The 16,351-nt window shown below is 37.3% G+C and overlaps 1 protein-coding gene across 1 annotated transcript in view; it reads right to left on the bottom strand.

The window, feature by feature from the left end:
- Positions 1-1,866: 1,866 nt before the first annotated feature.
- VKORC1L1 (vitamin K epoxide reductase complex subunit 1 like 1) overlaps positions 1,867-16,351 on the bottom strand; it is a 49,322-nt gene continuing 34,837 nt past the window's right edge. The window contains exons 2-3 of the mRNA XM_031471170.2: positions 7,186-7,295; positions 1,867-5,427 (exon numbers count right to left, since the gene is read on the bottom strand). Of these exons, the coding sequence (XP_031327030.2) occupies positions 5,201-5,427; positions 7,186-7,295 (337 nt within the window). The 3' untranslated portion in view covers positions 1,867-5,200. The remainder of the gene's footprint in view (positions 5,428-7,185; positions 7,296-16,351) is intronic.

Below are 16,351 nucleotides of genomic sequence, written 5' to 3'. Positions count from 1 at the left end.
CTCAGGGTGGCTGGTTACAGACTGGGTGCTGCCCCAGGAGCAGCCCCAGGGCCACCTGCGCTCAGATCCCACCTGTGCTTTCGGCCACCACACTCCGGTCTCGACTGGAGTGGGTGACACTGAACTCCACAGATGGGCTGAAGTCCCAGCCAGTCCACAGACAGTGGTACCCTGCTGGGATAGCGCACAAGGTCTGTGTGCCAGCTTCCAGAGTTAAGCTGACCGAGAAGCGTAAGAAAGGTAAGAACTGAGGGAGGTCAGAATTGGAAGGGAGCTCAGGGGTACCAGTTCTTCCAGAACATTCTCCCAACCTCAGCCACGGTTATGCCTGTACTGACGGATAGAGGGGCACAAAAGCCCACTGGGCCCCTCACAACCGGCCCACTGAATGTGACGAGGCCTCGTAGGCAAGTGCCACAGGCCTTGGTACCTCTGGGCGCCGCCGCCTGCCCTGCTCCAGAGGATGGTCTTTCCTTAGGGAGCCTTCCCGCCTCTTCTTCCACAGGCTCCACTAAGGCAAGTAAGGGGCCTTATTTGTAGGATTTCGGTGTTCGTCAGTCCTGGTTCAAAGCTGGAAGCATTGGAAAAATACCGTCCAATCAAATCAAGGACTGAACCAATACAGTTGTTAATGCAAAGTTTGACTCACTTCACTATTTCACGTCTCAACACACGCCCTTTTTTAACCTTCCTTTCTAAGCTCCATGCAAGACACATTACAGATAAGTTAACTTCATTTTAGGGGCCATCTTTAGACCATTTTTAAGAAACGAGACCGTGGCGGGGGGTGGATATAGCTCAGGGGAAGAGCGCATGCTTAGCATGCACGAGGTCCTGGGTTCAATCCCCAGTACCTCCATCAAAATAAACAAATAAACCTAATCTCCCCACCCCCTGCCAAAAAAAGAACTGAGAGTGTAGTTAGTTCAAATAGAAAGTTAGGAATTCTAGGGCTCACCTATTCCTTTTGTTACTACTCTTGAGTTCCTTGAAGTAATCAAATTTTACGTTCCAGTTTAATGTCAAGGAATAATTTAAAACTCTTTACTTGACAAACATTAAAAAAAATTAAACATAACAGACACAGTTAAATGTTTCACAAATTAGGGGTAAGGTCCATTTCTGAAGTCCGGAGGTTCTAACACAGGACATGTTTGTTCTAGTCACTAAAATACGGCTAACTCATTTCAAACGGAATCATCTTTCTTGCAGATACTACCTTCTGAGAAGACTATGAGGGTGGAGTATTCAAGGTGAGCTAAAGTGAAGCGGTGGGAAAACAGCTGATTAACAGTCCAAATGCTTACAGAGCTGTGAGCAGTAACCCCCTTTTCACTAATTCTTGACATCCATATACACCATAACGGGAACTCCAGGAGCTAGGCTCTAAGAATCCTGCCCGCGGGTTCTATACATTACTTACCATTCAAGAGAAAAGGAATCAACTCAGCACACCTGTAGAAATGAGGTCACAGTATCAATTTCAGGAGTAATTCTGATAAGCCTGAATTCATTCCCGCTGCTTTTTTGAAGTGGAACACCCAGTGTAAGAATGATGGCAGCACAACTTCCACAGGTAACTTCTACATTTATTTTATACCAAAAAAGTTATGTGCAACAAATAAACATTCTTACATATTTACATTTGTTTTTTACCAGTTAGCAAAACTGTATCCTAAATCTCTGATAAAGAATATTTCTATCTCTATTAAAGGGGAAGTCTGCCCAGTGAACTCCATTTTAAATGAATGTTTACTCTGGAGCTTAAAGCACTAGTAATAAATATTTTTGATGGAACATACTATACAGATCATACACCTAATACTTAGGCCATGCTTAATACAGTTTTATAACAAAACATTTCACCTTTTCTGGGCTAATTTGTCAAAAAAAAAAAAAAGTTTAACCAAGTAGCCCGGACTCCCGCCCCCGCCCCCTTTGATTTACTGAAGGGTGGTTCTCACAGATTAGGAATCATAAGTGCTGCCTACAGTGTATGAATAGAAATGTTTCACCTGCACTTGCCTGTTGGGGAAAAATACACGAGGACAAAGACTGAATATTAGGTGTTCCTTCCCAAATAGGTTGCCAGAAATGATAGTGGATTTCTTGTTGGCATTTGTCCAATCCTGGTTTTCAGGACAAGATCTGTCAGCATTCATTGGTGTCAAGCTTTGGTGAAGATAACGCTGCACTTTTACTGATAGTTTTAAAAATAACTGAAATATAAGCAAACTAAAGGCAACTAACAGTTTAATTTCACTGTAGTCTTCGTCCTGTACCCTCCCTAGTAGGTCCAAAGATCTCTTGTACCAAATGACAGATCTTTGTCTCTTTGTATGAAAATAGTCAATGGTTTCGACATCTTTAAAAGTAATGGATTTAAAGGAGAAGCTCCAAATATCAAGTCAAAGTAATTCCTGGCACAAGCAGCTGGTTAAACCTGAGTTTTTCCACCAGAAGTTTACCCTCGCTGACAGCAACTAGCTGTAATGAAAAAAACAAATGAAATCCTCCAGGCCACCGAGATCCCCTAGAATGTATCATCTAACCCAACTTCCCTTCTTCAAATGATAAAAGACTATCAAAGTAAACAAGACACTTCATTAGTTACAAATCATTTTGAAAGCCAAGAAGCAGAAATTCAACTTTTTCCCTAATCTGTTCTTCAACGTTGGTGACAAATAATGTTGCAGTGTTTAAATATTCAGTCTAAAATCATAACAATCCAGAGATTTTATAACATGGGACTTTCCCCTTATTCTGAGGTGGAATTCTGATGTCGCGGGAAGTCTAAATTCTTCCAGGGCAAAAATACCAAATCACATCACTGGGCAGGGTGGGGGGAGGGCTTTGCTTACAGAGATACAGGCGTCACCACGCTGTTGTTTCAGGCAGCACGTGTTCATCACTCAGTGAGAAGAAGGATATTAATTCTGGGGTCACAGGAATGTGGCAACAATTTTTCTACAACTGAAACAGTGGTTTCCCCAAGGCTTAGAAAAGCAAAGGAAAAACTTGAAGGGTCTGGCTGAATAGTCTGACATTGTCTCATGTCAGAGTTGGAGACATTTGCAAGAATGCAACACCAAGACAAGCTTTAACTATACTCTGCTGACTGATACAGAATATGGTGAAAAACAACTTTAAATTGGGACACCAGGAACTTGTTTAGCACGGCCAGTTATATACACCACCGAAGTCTTCACTGTGAAGCCATTTCCACTCTACTGGAGAAAAGAAAAGCAGTAAACTGTGGGGTAGAGCCGGAAGCACTGTTCCAAGATGACCTCGTTGCGCAGTTCGCCAACGTTAGGGCTTGTTTCTCCATAAATACCAGACATCTAATTAACGCTTTCTAGAGTTCTTTAACTATAGAAACAAGAACAATACATATATAATAAAATAGGCATTGAAATATTCACATTCATGGGAAAACATAAGCCTTGATGGAATCTGAATTAAGCCATCTTTTACAAAGCTAGTTTAAACCAGTTAAAGGTACATTACAGCTCAGATTCTATACCTGCCTTGGGCCAGAAGAATACATCGTGTCAATTATGGTGGTTAGTTGGAAACTGCTGAACAGTTGCTGACTCCACGTGTTATGGTTTGCAGAGCAGAACCTGTCCCCTCCCTTGAAAAGAAGGCAAATAAAGCACTCAAAAGTTACTGGTCTGTTTTTAACATAATGATGAACGGAACTGGAAGCAAAAACATTGCTACTACTTCTTCAGTCTAAGGAATAAAATGATCATACCGAACCTTTCTGTAGAAGCCAAGTTTTCTGTTTCATGCTAAGAAAGGAAGGAAGGATACTTCTGCCCAAGTTCAACACACAAAAATATTTGGTATGAGATTTAAGACAGAAGGCACTTTTAACATTCTGATATAAGATGTTAACCATAGGAACATACTGTCACTATTTAATTTGGGTTTACTCAAATCACTTTTAATAACTCTGCATTTGGGTAGTTATTAGAAAGAGCAGTGACGACATTACTGTATTTCACCTCGTGGTATTTCAACCTTTAGTAGTCCTCCCAAGTAAGCAAACTGAGCAGCAGGTCAGCTCTAAAGTCTACAAATCCAGTATCTGACTCTAAAAGAATTAAACTAGACGTCTGGTTAGTTGGTGCAGGAAGAAACAGGGAAAACGCTACGGAGCTACCCAAGAGCTCGATTCTGCCTGGAGCGACTGGGCTTAAACTGATTATTTCAAAGTCAATACTGTTTGGCTGACTGGCACCAATGTTAAGGGAAAAATATCTGCATGAAAATTCAACTCTTGTAGAGATTTTACCTAAAAATGCCGTATTAATATTTCCAGCTTTTCTCCAAAGAAATCTGCCCATTTCCCCATCTTTATTGTCCTGAAGGCCTTGGATTTGAAAGTCTGATCACATGACTCATTCTGTAAAGTTATAATTGATCCAGTTTTATGACTAGGTACAAGCGTGACCTGAATGTCCAAATTTAGTTTCTTCCTTTCAGAGGAAGGAGATAGAAGGGAACCAATCGCCCTACAATTTTTGCTGTCAGCGCTGAACCCACAGTGGTCAGTGCTTTTCACAAGATGCTCTGTGTGGACTTACATTTTTCACTATTTCTTCAGTCAACGTCGAGCTGACAGTTCTTCGTTGCTACACTTCAACTAAACTGTACAGTAAGTTCTGCAGGGATGGATCCAATATTTCTACTTTTATTTACAAATATCACATAAATGGATTCTAGTTGAATCTACATGTTTAAATCCATCGGCTAAAAACATATTATGTATTGTAAACATGGCAATATTTAATACAGTATCTATTCTAAAATATTTTCATGTCATGATCACATTTGTTATACCTGAAATTGAATTTATACACATTAGAGAATTACTAGCAATGGTTGCTCACATTACAATTGAGGGAAGGGGGCTAGGACTATATTTTATTATTTCAGAAACACCTTCAAAGTAAAGTTAAAGCTTGTCTTTGATTGGCTCGGCATATCCTTTTTTTTGTATCCATATTTAAAATGAAGATTGACACAGAAAATAGCTAGGGCCCCTTCTAATTTACAGGATTTTAAAAAATCAGTTGAAGATTCTTAGGGAAAGTGTCTGTTGTGAAGAATTAAAAAAAAAAAAAACTGCTGCAAAATAAACTTAATGGAAAAAGGGACTTCAGACTGTCAGTTAAGAGTTCGTCAGGTTTCAGTCCTGCTTGGGCTGCAGTTGCCGTTTCCAGGCCTCATTCAAGTAAACTAGTCGTTTGTAGTTGATGATAAGAAGAATGAAGTTCAGCACGTATGTGATGACGCAGATGATGCAAAACTCCTTCAGCACAAAGTACAGAATGTAGGCCAGGTACAAAGAGCCTACTGCAGACACGATAGAGGAAGTCATGAGGATTAAAGCTGCGACTGCACTTGCTGTCATGCCTGCAAGAGAAAGAGACGCTGGGCTCAAGCAGACCTTGGCACTGGAGGGAAAGTTTCTCAGTTAAAAGGTAACACTTAGTGACTTGCTGCAGCGTTAGGATACTGATCTTACTGCAAAACACTGTGAAATTTGAGGACAAAAGCTACAGGTCCATTTTGTTAAGATTATGCAAGTTGACTCTGCATATAGGATACCAGTTTTATAGCTGCCATGTTTTTGACTTGTCAATTTTCTAGGTGAAATATTACTTATTTCATAAACTAGCCTCAGTTAGGCACACACAGAGAATATGCAATCTTGCAATCATATTATGCAATGAAGCTGATTTGTAAAACTGACAGCCCCACCTCCTCTAATGAATAAAGGAATGTGAGGACCACAACCTTCTCTTCCAAGCAGGACACATTTGGTGAGACCCTCCTCTGGTCTTTTCACTATAGGCTGGCTCCCCACCTGTGGAAAGTAAAACTTTCTTTCCCATGTTTAGATCAAATTTATCAGATAAAAAACAAAAACAAAATCTCATAATGGGAGATGATTACACCAACATGCTGCTGCTGAAGAAAAAAAAATGGTGATAAACATTTCAGAAATGGCTCACCCTGGGGGACAAGAGCAATCACATTTGGCCACTTGGCCACATGTGGATGGAACCAGATCAAGAAAAAGGGCAGTTAGGTATGCTAAGCCCGGCTCTTAAGATAAAGGCTTGCTTGAATTCCTGATACTATCTGATAACTTCATATGTATTGTTTTGTAATTTCCTGTAGTCAACAGTATTGAGAACACATGCATTTATTCTTAAGGACAAGGAGACAGCAGAGCATATTAAACTACCTACCCTCCTCCCCAACAGCTAACAGATAAGGATCACAGAAACAGGAACAAGTAAGAATAGGTAGTAGCTGGCTTGAAATCCCCACCACCAGTTGAATAAGTTGCCTGTGGGCTGCAGCCGAGCCACTGGGGCTGACTTGCCCACGAGACCCATCTGTACTAGAGTACACACACGATGCCCTAACAGGGCCCTTTAAGACTAAGATGCTGTTGGATTACTTGTGCCACCCGCTTTTGTAAATAAAGATTTATCATAACCCAGCCACGCTCATTCACGTCTGTGACATCCGTGGCTGATGTGGGCCAGAGTGGTAGAGTTGAGTAGCTGCGACAGCCAGCAAAGCCTAAATTATTTCTGGTCTGGCCTTTTACTGAAAAACAAAGTTTGCTGACCACATCTGTGCTAACATCCAAAACTTCAGAAACGAATACTGTCACCTCAATTTTATCTGAGAAAGTTAATTTTAAAATGATATAGGCAAGTTATTTACTCTCTGTGTGCAACTCTTTTCCTTAACCGTAAAACTGGGGTAATAACCATGACTGCCTCCTAAGACCGCTGTGCAGATTATACTTAGAATGCTCCATAAATACTACAGTATTAGTATTAGTAAAGTGTAAAGTATATTTTATACATAAAGTATTAGTTAAATACTCCTGTACCAAACCTGTGCTAATGTATTTTTCTGGGCATCACAGGATGCTGCCATCCCTAATTAAACACCAGTAGATACCAAGTTCAGCATTAGTGTCGTCAAAGTCTTAGTGAACCAAGTTTTCACGACACAGAAATGCGTTACAAACTAGTGGTTCTATATTAACATATGCTTTTATTTAATATAAAGACACACTTCAGGGTGAAGTACTAAACGGAATATAACAAAACAAACTTATTTTTGTATTGTTGTATAAATACTTACCAAGTAGTAACTGTAGAATATAAAATATAAGTCCAAAGACACTGTTTGGCTGGTTTAATACACCATCCTTTCCAAAAATGGAACCCAAAAGGCCAAATCCTCGACCCCATCTGTAAAATAAAGAAAACCAGTAACCCCATATTCGAGATTGTCTATTTTTAAAAATGTAGAATTATCTGAGCATGCCATGCCCATATACTCTGAATCTCTAGGTTATCAATTTCTATAGTCTTTTTTCCAAAAGGTAGGACAAAGTATTCTTTTTCCGATGGAATTAGTATTTACAGAGGAAGGGCTCTTTCAATTTAAGCGAGGATCTCTTAGCAGCAGCAACATGGACACCTTGGGCTAAATAATTCTTTGTGGTGGGGGGCTGTTCAGTGCACTACAGGGTGTTTACCAGCATCCCTGGCCTCCCCCACCAGGTACAGGTAGTAGCCCCCCCGCCAGCTGTGACTACCCAAAATACCTTCAGCCACTGCTAGATGTCCCCCCAGGGCAAAATCACCCCAGTTGAAAGCCAGTGATGTAACCTGTCCTATTTCTTCCAAGTATGTAGAATGAAACATTATTTCCTGACAAACTTCACCCAGACATGCATTAGGAAGCATACCTTTGGAACATATCTTTAAATGTAGAACAATATCAGAAACTGTCAGTCTTTCCTAGACTCTTACCCTCAAGAATAGAAAATTTATATATTACTTGCCCTATCAGTTTTTATTTGTAGTTTAACTTCAAATTTTGCATTTCCATAATCTTATTTTCTTATTTTAAAAAGATGATTAAGTTATGATCTAATAATATTTGACACAAATATCAAACTAACATTTATTTTGGATCAAAACCTTTGACAATAACTTTAACTCTGAATGAAAATGCTTTTTAAGATACCAAAAAGAAAACAACTAGTCATGTTTTACGTCTGTAGCGAATTACTCAGTAAAGTCTAAACTTTGGTTCTGAAGACAAACTACCTGAGAACAAGGCTAAGTAAGTGATTAGGAGTCACATGACTTTAACAGTGTCCAAGAAACAGAGTGAAACCTCTTCATGATGATGATGCTGGGAGATAAACATAACCAATTTTACAAGCAAGTGAGAACCATCAAGATTTTTATTGTACAGAGTTGTATGCTTCAAGGAACACAAAGTAATCTCCAACCTATCTGTGTATCTTTTTACACATCAAATGCTCATTGTGCGTGTTCCAGGTGCAGACCACGGGGCAGGTGCCGCCATCCAGGAGGGAACAAGTCAGATGAGGTGGTGCCCTTGTGAGGCCCGTGTTCCATTTAGGGAGAAGTGATAAACAGGTAAAATTGACTAAGTTGTCTTCAAAAATGGATGAACCTATTAACAGATATACAGGAATACTGAAAATTGAACATTTTAAACTGCTTACAGTCACCTCGGGGCTTTGTTAAGATGCAGGTTTTACTTCAGCAGGTCTGTGGTGGGGCCTAAGACTGCATCCCAAACAAAACAAAGTAACATGCTCCCATGTGGTGCTCATGCTTCTGGTCTGGGGACCACACTCAGCAGCACTGCCCTAGATGGAGAAGGGGTGGAGGGAGCTACTTCAGCTAGACCGTCAGGGAAGGCCTTTTTCAGGAATTCAATCCTGAATGATGAGAAGCAGTCAGTCTCATGAGGAACGGCCAGTACGAAGGCCTGGAGGCAGGACAAGCTAGGAGTACGTAAAAAAAGGCCATTAAGGCTGATGCTGATAAGGGAGAGTGACAAGAGAATGAGGCACAGTCCCATCATTTATATGATTTACAGCCTTGTTTAGAGGCCATGATGAAGAGTTTGAACTCTAGTCTAATTGCAGTGGGAAGACATTCAGTGGCTGTTAAACAGGAGAGTAATATAAGCTTATTTATGATCCCGCTTGACTATCGTGTAAAGAACAAACTGCAGGAGGGCACGGGTACAGACAGGGACAAACTGCAATCAACCTTCCAAGACCTACTCATCTGAAGCACGAATTCAAATGTAAATCACCAACTGTGGCAACAGAAGTAAGTGGGCATACTGCCAAAATTATCATATATAAACAATTTTTATATATTCCAAGCATTGGTCTATGCTCATTATTCACATATGATCATGTGGATATCTTCCCTGAAAACAATGCAGTCATCCACAGAATGAATACATCATTTTTTCAAAGTAATACATGTATAAGGTTTAAAAATCAAACAACACTGAAAGCCTTGTAAAACCAAACAGAGATATTTCCTACTCCAGTCCTCTCCTTACTCAGTTCCAGTCCCCACAACCACTTTGATGTCTTTTTACTGTTTTTCTCTCCTACTTAGAACACTGGGACATTTGAAAATACTGTAGTTTTCTCCCACTTCTGAAAGCTGTATGAAAGTGTATGAAATATTTTATGTGCTAACTTTATTCCTGGCTTTATCTTAGTTTCTAACCATCTTTTTTCCTTGCCCCATCTGTATTAAAAATTCTGTTATAGTACTTATCTGCAGAGTTGCCCCAAGTACTTTACGGAACAAGATGGGATATTAACCAATTAAGCAAAAATAAATGTTTTCTTAAAGTAATACTTATACAGATGTTCATTTTGCTTCATTATAGTAACTTCAATGAAGTGATTATGCAAAAGAGAACTTCCCTTTAATCTTTGACTCTAAGGTTCAGTTCATTTTTGACCCAAATATTAACTTCCTTGAATAGTTTGCACCTGGGTGCATCAACAACCAATACCCCTTCCCTAACGTATGATGAGAAATTGTTGAAAGGTTTCTAAACATTCCTAATTTTCCCAGAAACAACAAATCTTAAAACCAATCACTCTCCAACTCTGGTCTCCTAGGTCCCTGAGGCTAAATCTAAGACATTATTTGCCTCCTTCATTATCATGTTCTCATAAATGTATTGGGGAGTTTTCCAAAGGCTGCTTGCATGGCATGTGATAATGCAATAGATCGAATGCAAGAGCTGATGTGAAAATCCAACAGTCTTATATCATGGCAGACATTAAAGAGATCTGCAAAAAGAGAAACAATGCCTATCTTTCCACTACTGTGTGTGTGTGTCTGTTTGGGAAGTTATTTTTCATAAAAATATTTAACATGTAATGGGTTTATTAAATAATTTCTCAGTTTTTAATTTCAAATACACTAAATATCAAAGATAGAACCCACATAAATAAAATCTTTTTGGGGTCTTTAGTAATTATTAAAAGTATAAACAGGTTCTGAGATCAAAAAGTTTGAAAATCACTGCTTTTGACCAATTTACCCCAAAAAACAAATCATGGTTCAGACAAAATTTTAAAAACTGGAGTGAAATAAAGTAGAAATATAATAAACAATCCTAAAGTTTGCATGGGATTACAAAAGACCCTGAGTAGCCAAAGCAATCTTAAGAAAGAAGAACAAAGCTGGAGGCACCACAGTCCCTGATTTTAGACTAGACTAAAAAATTACAGTAATCACATCAGTATCGCAGTGGCATGAAGAAACACACAGATCAACGGAATGGAATAAAGAGCCCAGAAATAAACCCCCACATATATGGTCAATTAAGTTATGATAAAGGAGCCAAGAATATACAATGAGGAAAGGATAGTCTCTTCAATAAATCGTTTTGGGAAAACTGGACAGCCACATGCAAAAGAATGAAACTAGACCTCTCTATTACACCATACAAAAAAATCAACTCAAAATGGATTAAAGACTTGAATGTAAGAGCTGAAACAGTAAAACTCCTAGAAGCAAACATAGGCAGTAAGCTCCCCGACATCAGTCTTGGCAATGCTCTTTTGGATTTGACACCAAAAGCAAAGGCAATAAAAGCAAAAATAAACAAGTGGGATTACATCAAACTAAAAAGCTGCTGCACAGCAAAATAAACCATCAACAAAATGAAAAGGCAACCTACTGAATGAGGGAAAATATTTTCAAATCATATATCTGATAGCGTTAATACCCAAAATATTAAAGAACTCATACAACTTATAGCAAAAAAGAAAAAAAATCTTATTAAAAATGGGCAGAGAAAAAAATGTGACAATGAATATATGTATGTTCATGTATAACTGAAAAATTGTGCTCTACGCTGGAATTTGACACAACATTGTAAAATGACTATAACTCAGTAAAAAAAAATTTAAAAAAATGGGCAGAGGAACTAGACATTTTTCCAAAGAAGACATACAGATGGCCAACAGGTTCATGAAAAGGTGTTCAGCATCACTAGTCATCAGGGAAATGTAAATCAAAACCACAATGAGATACTACTTTACACCTGTTAGAATGGCTATTATCATAAAGACAAGAAATAAGCATGAGTGAGAATATGGAGAAAAGAGAACCCTTGTACTTTGTTGGTGGGAGTGTAAATTGGTGTAGCCACTATGGAGAGCAGCATGGAGGTTCTTTTAAAAACTAAAAATAGAGTTACCATATGATCCAGCAATCCCACTCCTGGGCACATATCCAGAGAAAAGAAAATTTGAAAAGATACAGGCACCCCAATGTTCATAGCAGCACTATTTACAATAGCCAAGACATGGAAGCAACCTAAATGTCCATCGACAGATGACTGGGATAAAGAAGATATGGTATAAACATACACTGAATACTACTTAGCCATAAAAAAGAATGTAATAATACCATTTGCAGTAACTTGGATAGACCTACTAAGTGAAGTAAGTCAGACAGAGAAGGACAAATATCATATGATATCACTTATATGTGGAATCTAAAGAACAAAAAAAGATACAAATGCCTTTATTTATTACAAAACAGAAACAGACTCACAGACATAGGAAACAAACATATTGTTTCCAGAGGGGAAAGGGAGGGGAGGGATAAGTTAGGAGTCTGGGATTAGCAGATACATCCTACTATATATAAAATAGATAAACAAGGTCCTACTGTATAGCACAGGGAACTATATTCAATATCTTGTAATAAACTATAATGGAAAAGAATCTGAAAAAGAATTTATATACACATGCATGTATAACTGAATCACTTTGCTGTACAGCTGAAACTAACACAACTTTGTAAATCACCAATACTTCAATTAAAAATATATAAATATAAACATATAATATACAAATATAAATATATATATACATGATATACATTTAAATATATATATAGTATTATTGCAAAACAGATCTCCAGAACCGTCTCATCTTGCAAAACTGAAACTCTATACCCTTAAACAACAACTCTTTTCACTTCCTCCAGCCCCTGGCAACCATCTTTCCATCTTCTATTTCTATGAGTTTGACTACTTTACTTTAAATGACTCATACAAATGGAATCATACAGTACTTGTCTTTCTGTGACTGGCTTATTTCACTTAGCATAATGCCCTCAAAGTTCATACATGTTGCAGCATGTGACAGAATTTTCTTTCTTTTTAATAGAAGGCTGAACAATAGTCCATTATATATACACACACACTGTTTTGTTTATTCATGGACATTAGGTTGTTTCTACCTCTTGGTATATAAAGCTTGTTTGAGATATATATATATATACACACACACACATACATACTTTTTCTCCCCAACCAAATACAACTGCTCTTAACAATTTTTCACCCATTACTCTGATAGTAACAAACTCCTTAAATAGTAAAGTTTCAGGTAAAATCCAATGTCAAGACAAATAGAACTAGACATCTCTTCCTTCCATTTTTGTTGGAGCTAACATGGTTCACGAGGGGAACTGGGCCTGGGTAAAGATGAAAAAATAATCCTTATTTCTTTCATTTTAAAGTCATGGGCTATGAGACGTTATCAATTTAATAACAACTTTTCAGAGAAAAAAATTTCCACGTATACAAGTACATTGATCCAAATGGTAAAGTTAAATAACAATGGACATAAAAATCACAGAAATATAGAAGCTAATGTTTGGGTTTATAAAATCTTTTTCAAAGGTGTGTGTGTGTGTGTGTGTGTACCAAGACATGGCCTCATGCCCACGTCATTGTGGACACCACATGTCAAATAAAATTTAAAATTCTTTCAAGCCAAAAGTTCTATTTTCTCTGTATTTCAAGAACCCAAAAAGGTCATAATCACTAAAAAGGAAGAATGGATCCTGGAAAGTGTACAAAAGTGGGATAATACATGTATTAGGCTTAGTATGGTATCTGGTAATACTGTATGTTCAATAAATACTTGTGATTACTGTAATAAAACTTTCTGAGGAACCTGGTAGAAGACTTACATACTCACTTGGTAAGTTTTTGTTTGTTTTCATGATATTAAATTGTATTTAACATAAAATTTTATATATATATATAGTTATACATATACAGTTTTAAAATCAGATAAGTACTACAAGATTTAGGAAAAAAAATAGCAGTTCTGTGATCTCTAAGTCGCTCTCCTGAGAGGCAAGCACTTTCAACTTATTTTAGTGGTTTCTTTTGGTTTTTACCTATAAATTTCTTTTCACAAAAATGTTTTATCATTTTCAGACAATCTTTTCATTACATGGTAGACTAAACTATAATTTAGTACTCTCTCACTTTCCCTTCTCCCCAATTCCCAAACTCCCAATTAGATCACATCTTTTACAGTTACATCACAATTTTTGGTTACTTCAGTATACATTGTTTCCGCTGTACTGTTTTGACACTGAGCTAGGAATGGTCTGTTCTGTTAACCACACAACGTGAATTTATATGGGTTACAGGGTCACATATAATTTTCCCCAGGGTGTTACCGTTTTGCACCAATGAACAAAAGTAGCTGAAGACAAAGTACATGAGTAAGTCTGGATGCAGCAGGTCACAGAGAAATACATTCTACACCACAATTTGACCTCAATGCTTTCTTGAAGTTGCTTGAATTTCAGTGTGTGGTTCTCCCAATCTTTGTTTCACTATTGTTTGTTTCATAACTCAGCTGCCTTGGTCTTTATACCCTCATTCGTTAAGCTTCTTTCACATTTCCTCCCTCTACCCCCAAAACAAAGTCCTACAATGACCATAGTATTTATTCACTTATTTAAAATTTAACACGTCTTTTAACTCTGACAGTAATTTATTAGGATTGTTTTTGCTTTCTCTTCACCATCTGGTTATAAAGTTATACAGGTTTTGAATGGTCTGCTCCATCCCTTGTTTTCTCATAAACCCTGGTATTTTTTAAAATACTTTTTATTAAAGCATCATTTACACAAAGAAAATTGCATATAAGTGTATAAAAACTCAGTGAATTTCCATGAACTGAATATACTTGTGCATCAGGACTTAGATCAAGAAATAGTGATACCACTACCCCAGAAGCTCTCTTATGTTCCCCTTACAGTTACTTCTCCTCCCCCAGGAATAACCACTATCCTGATAATCTTTTTTAAAAATAGAATTGTCACATCATATTAAAATATAATTTCAAATATATTATTTAATAATATATTAAATAAAAATAAATATAAAATTAAATGTTTAATAATATATTATAAAAAGCTATTATAAGTCAAACACCTTCATAACCACCACCTAGGTCAAGAAATGGAACTCTGAGACCCCCCCCATGTGCCCTAACCTAATTAAACACTCCTTCTCTCCAAAAGCATACGTAACTATCTCAACTTTTATCCTGGACTTTCTATATGGATTTATCACAAGTAAGCATTCCTAGATACTATAGGTTTTTTTTCTCTCTCTCTTTTTTTATTGATTCATAGTCAGTTTACAATGTTGTGTAAATTTCTGGTCTACATACTACAGTTTAATCTTGCCCCCAATCCCACTTTCTTTTGTTTGATATGTGAAGCTACTTCTAAGCTATAATTCCTAACCCTGGTATTTTTCAAGGCTCAATTCCATTGAAAATGAGGTTTTCTAGGAACATGTTACATCAGAAATGCCTATAATAAACTATGGTTATATTTCCTGTTACGTACAAATTGCTTTTCTTGGAGTTAATAATTTATATTTTGTTTGTTTCATTTTCTATGCCACCATCCTTCTTAGCAAAAATCCTTCTGAGCAGTATTTTCAACAAGACCACCCATATCAAGAAATCTATTGAGCTGCATTTTTTTCCCTAGAGACGTCTTCCCTGGAACCCTCAACCTTTCTGACCCACTCCAGATGACTTGATTTGGGCTGGCTGCTCTCTGGGCTTGCTGCACAGTGGTCATCCTAAAACTTCCAATCTGTTCCCTACGCAGAATCTTCCGTTTCTTATATTTGGCATCTTCCTTTCCCCCTTGGTTAAATCACTTGTTTTGGTGAAACAATCTTCAAATAGCTTCCTTGAGAAAATACATACTAGAGATAAATTTCTGAGATTTTGGAAGTCTAAAAACATCTTTCTTCTACCATCACATTGGATCGACAGTTTGTTTGGGTATATAATTACAAATTAAAAATAAATTTCCCTTAGAATTTTTTAAGACATTGTTCCAGAGACCACGGTCTTTGAAAACTTTGATGCCATTCTGACCTTTGAATATGACCTGTTTTTGTCCCTCCATCAAGCTTTAATAAATTTCATTTTAATTCCAGTGATCTGAAATTTCACAAAAGATGTGCCTTGATAGGCCCTTTCAGTATAGAAATTTATGTTCTTCAATATCAGAAAATTTTCACATACTATGACAGCCAAATGTTGGACCTCTAAAACTGAACCTCTAATTTTCTTTTACTTTTCCTTCCATTTTCCATCTTTCTCCTTTGGTTTCATTTTCTAGGAGATTAACACAATGCACTCTTCCAAGCCTTAAGTCACTTATTAAACTTACTGCTACCATACGTTAGATTTCTAAGTGTTCTCTCTTATTCTCTGATTGTTGCTTTTTCATAAATAGCATGTTGCTTTGTTTATGGATAACCACTTTTTTCTTAGATCTAAGAAGATAAAACCATTTTTGTCTACTTTAAGTTTACTTCTGGCAGCTTCATTTTCTGTTTCCTCTAAGTTCCTTGGTGATTCTGCATGAGTCTGTCTCTCATATTGAAGACTTTTTTTCTCAAATGTCTGAGGACTCTTAACTGTCAACTCATTTGTAGAACCAAGGCATTAAAAAATATGAATGCCAATTCCAGTGCTGGACAAAATAGATTATGTCCATCACAGCCCCTCTCTCTCTCACTGATTACAACTGAAAATTGGAAAGAATGAAAAAGCAACTGCCTGAGGACTCTAAAAAGTAAA

This window comes from Camelus dromedarius, chromosome 24 (assembly GCF_036321535.1).
Source record: "Camelus dromedarius isolate mCamDro1 chromosome 24, mCamDro1.pat, whole genome shotgun sequence".
NCBI lineage: Eukaryota > Metazoa > Chordata > Mammalia > Artiodactyla > Camelidae > Camelus > Camelus dromedarius.
Note: the sequence above shows the minus strand (reverse complement) of the source record. Positions and strands in the feature narration are given on the sequence as shown.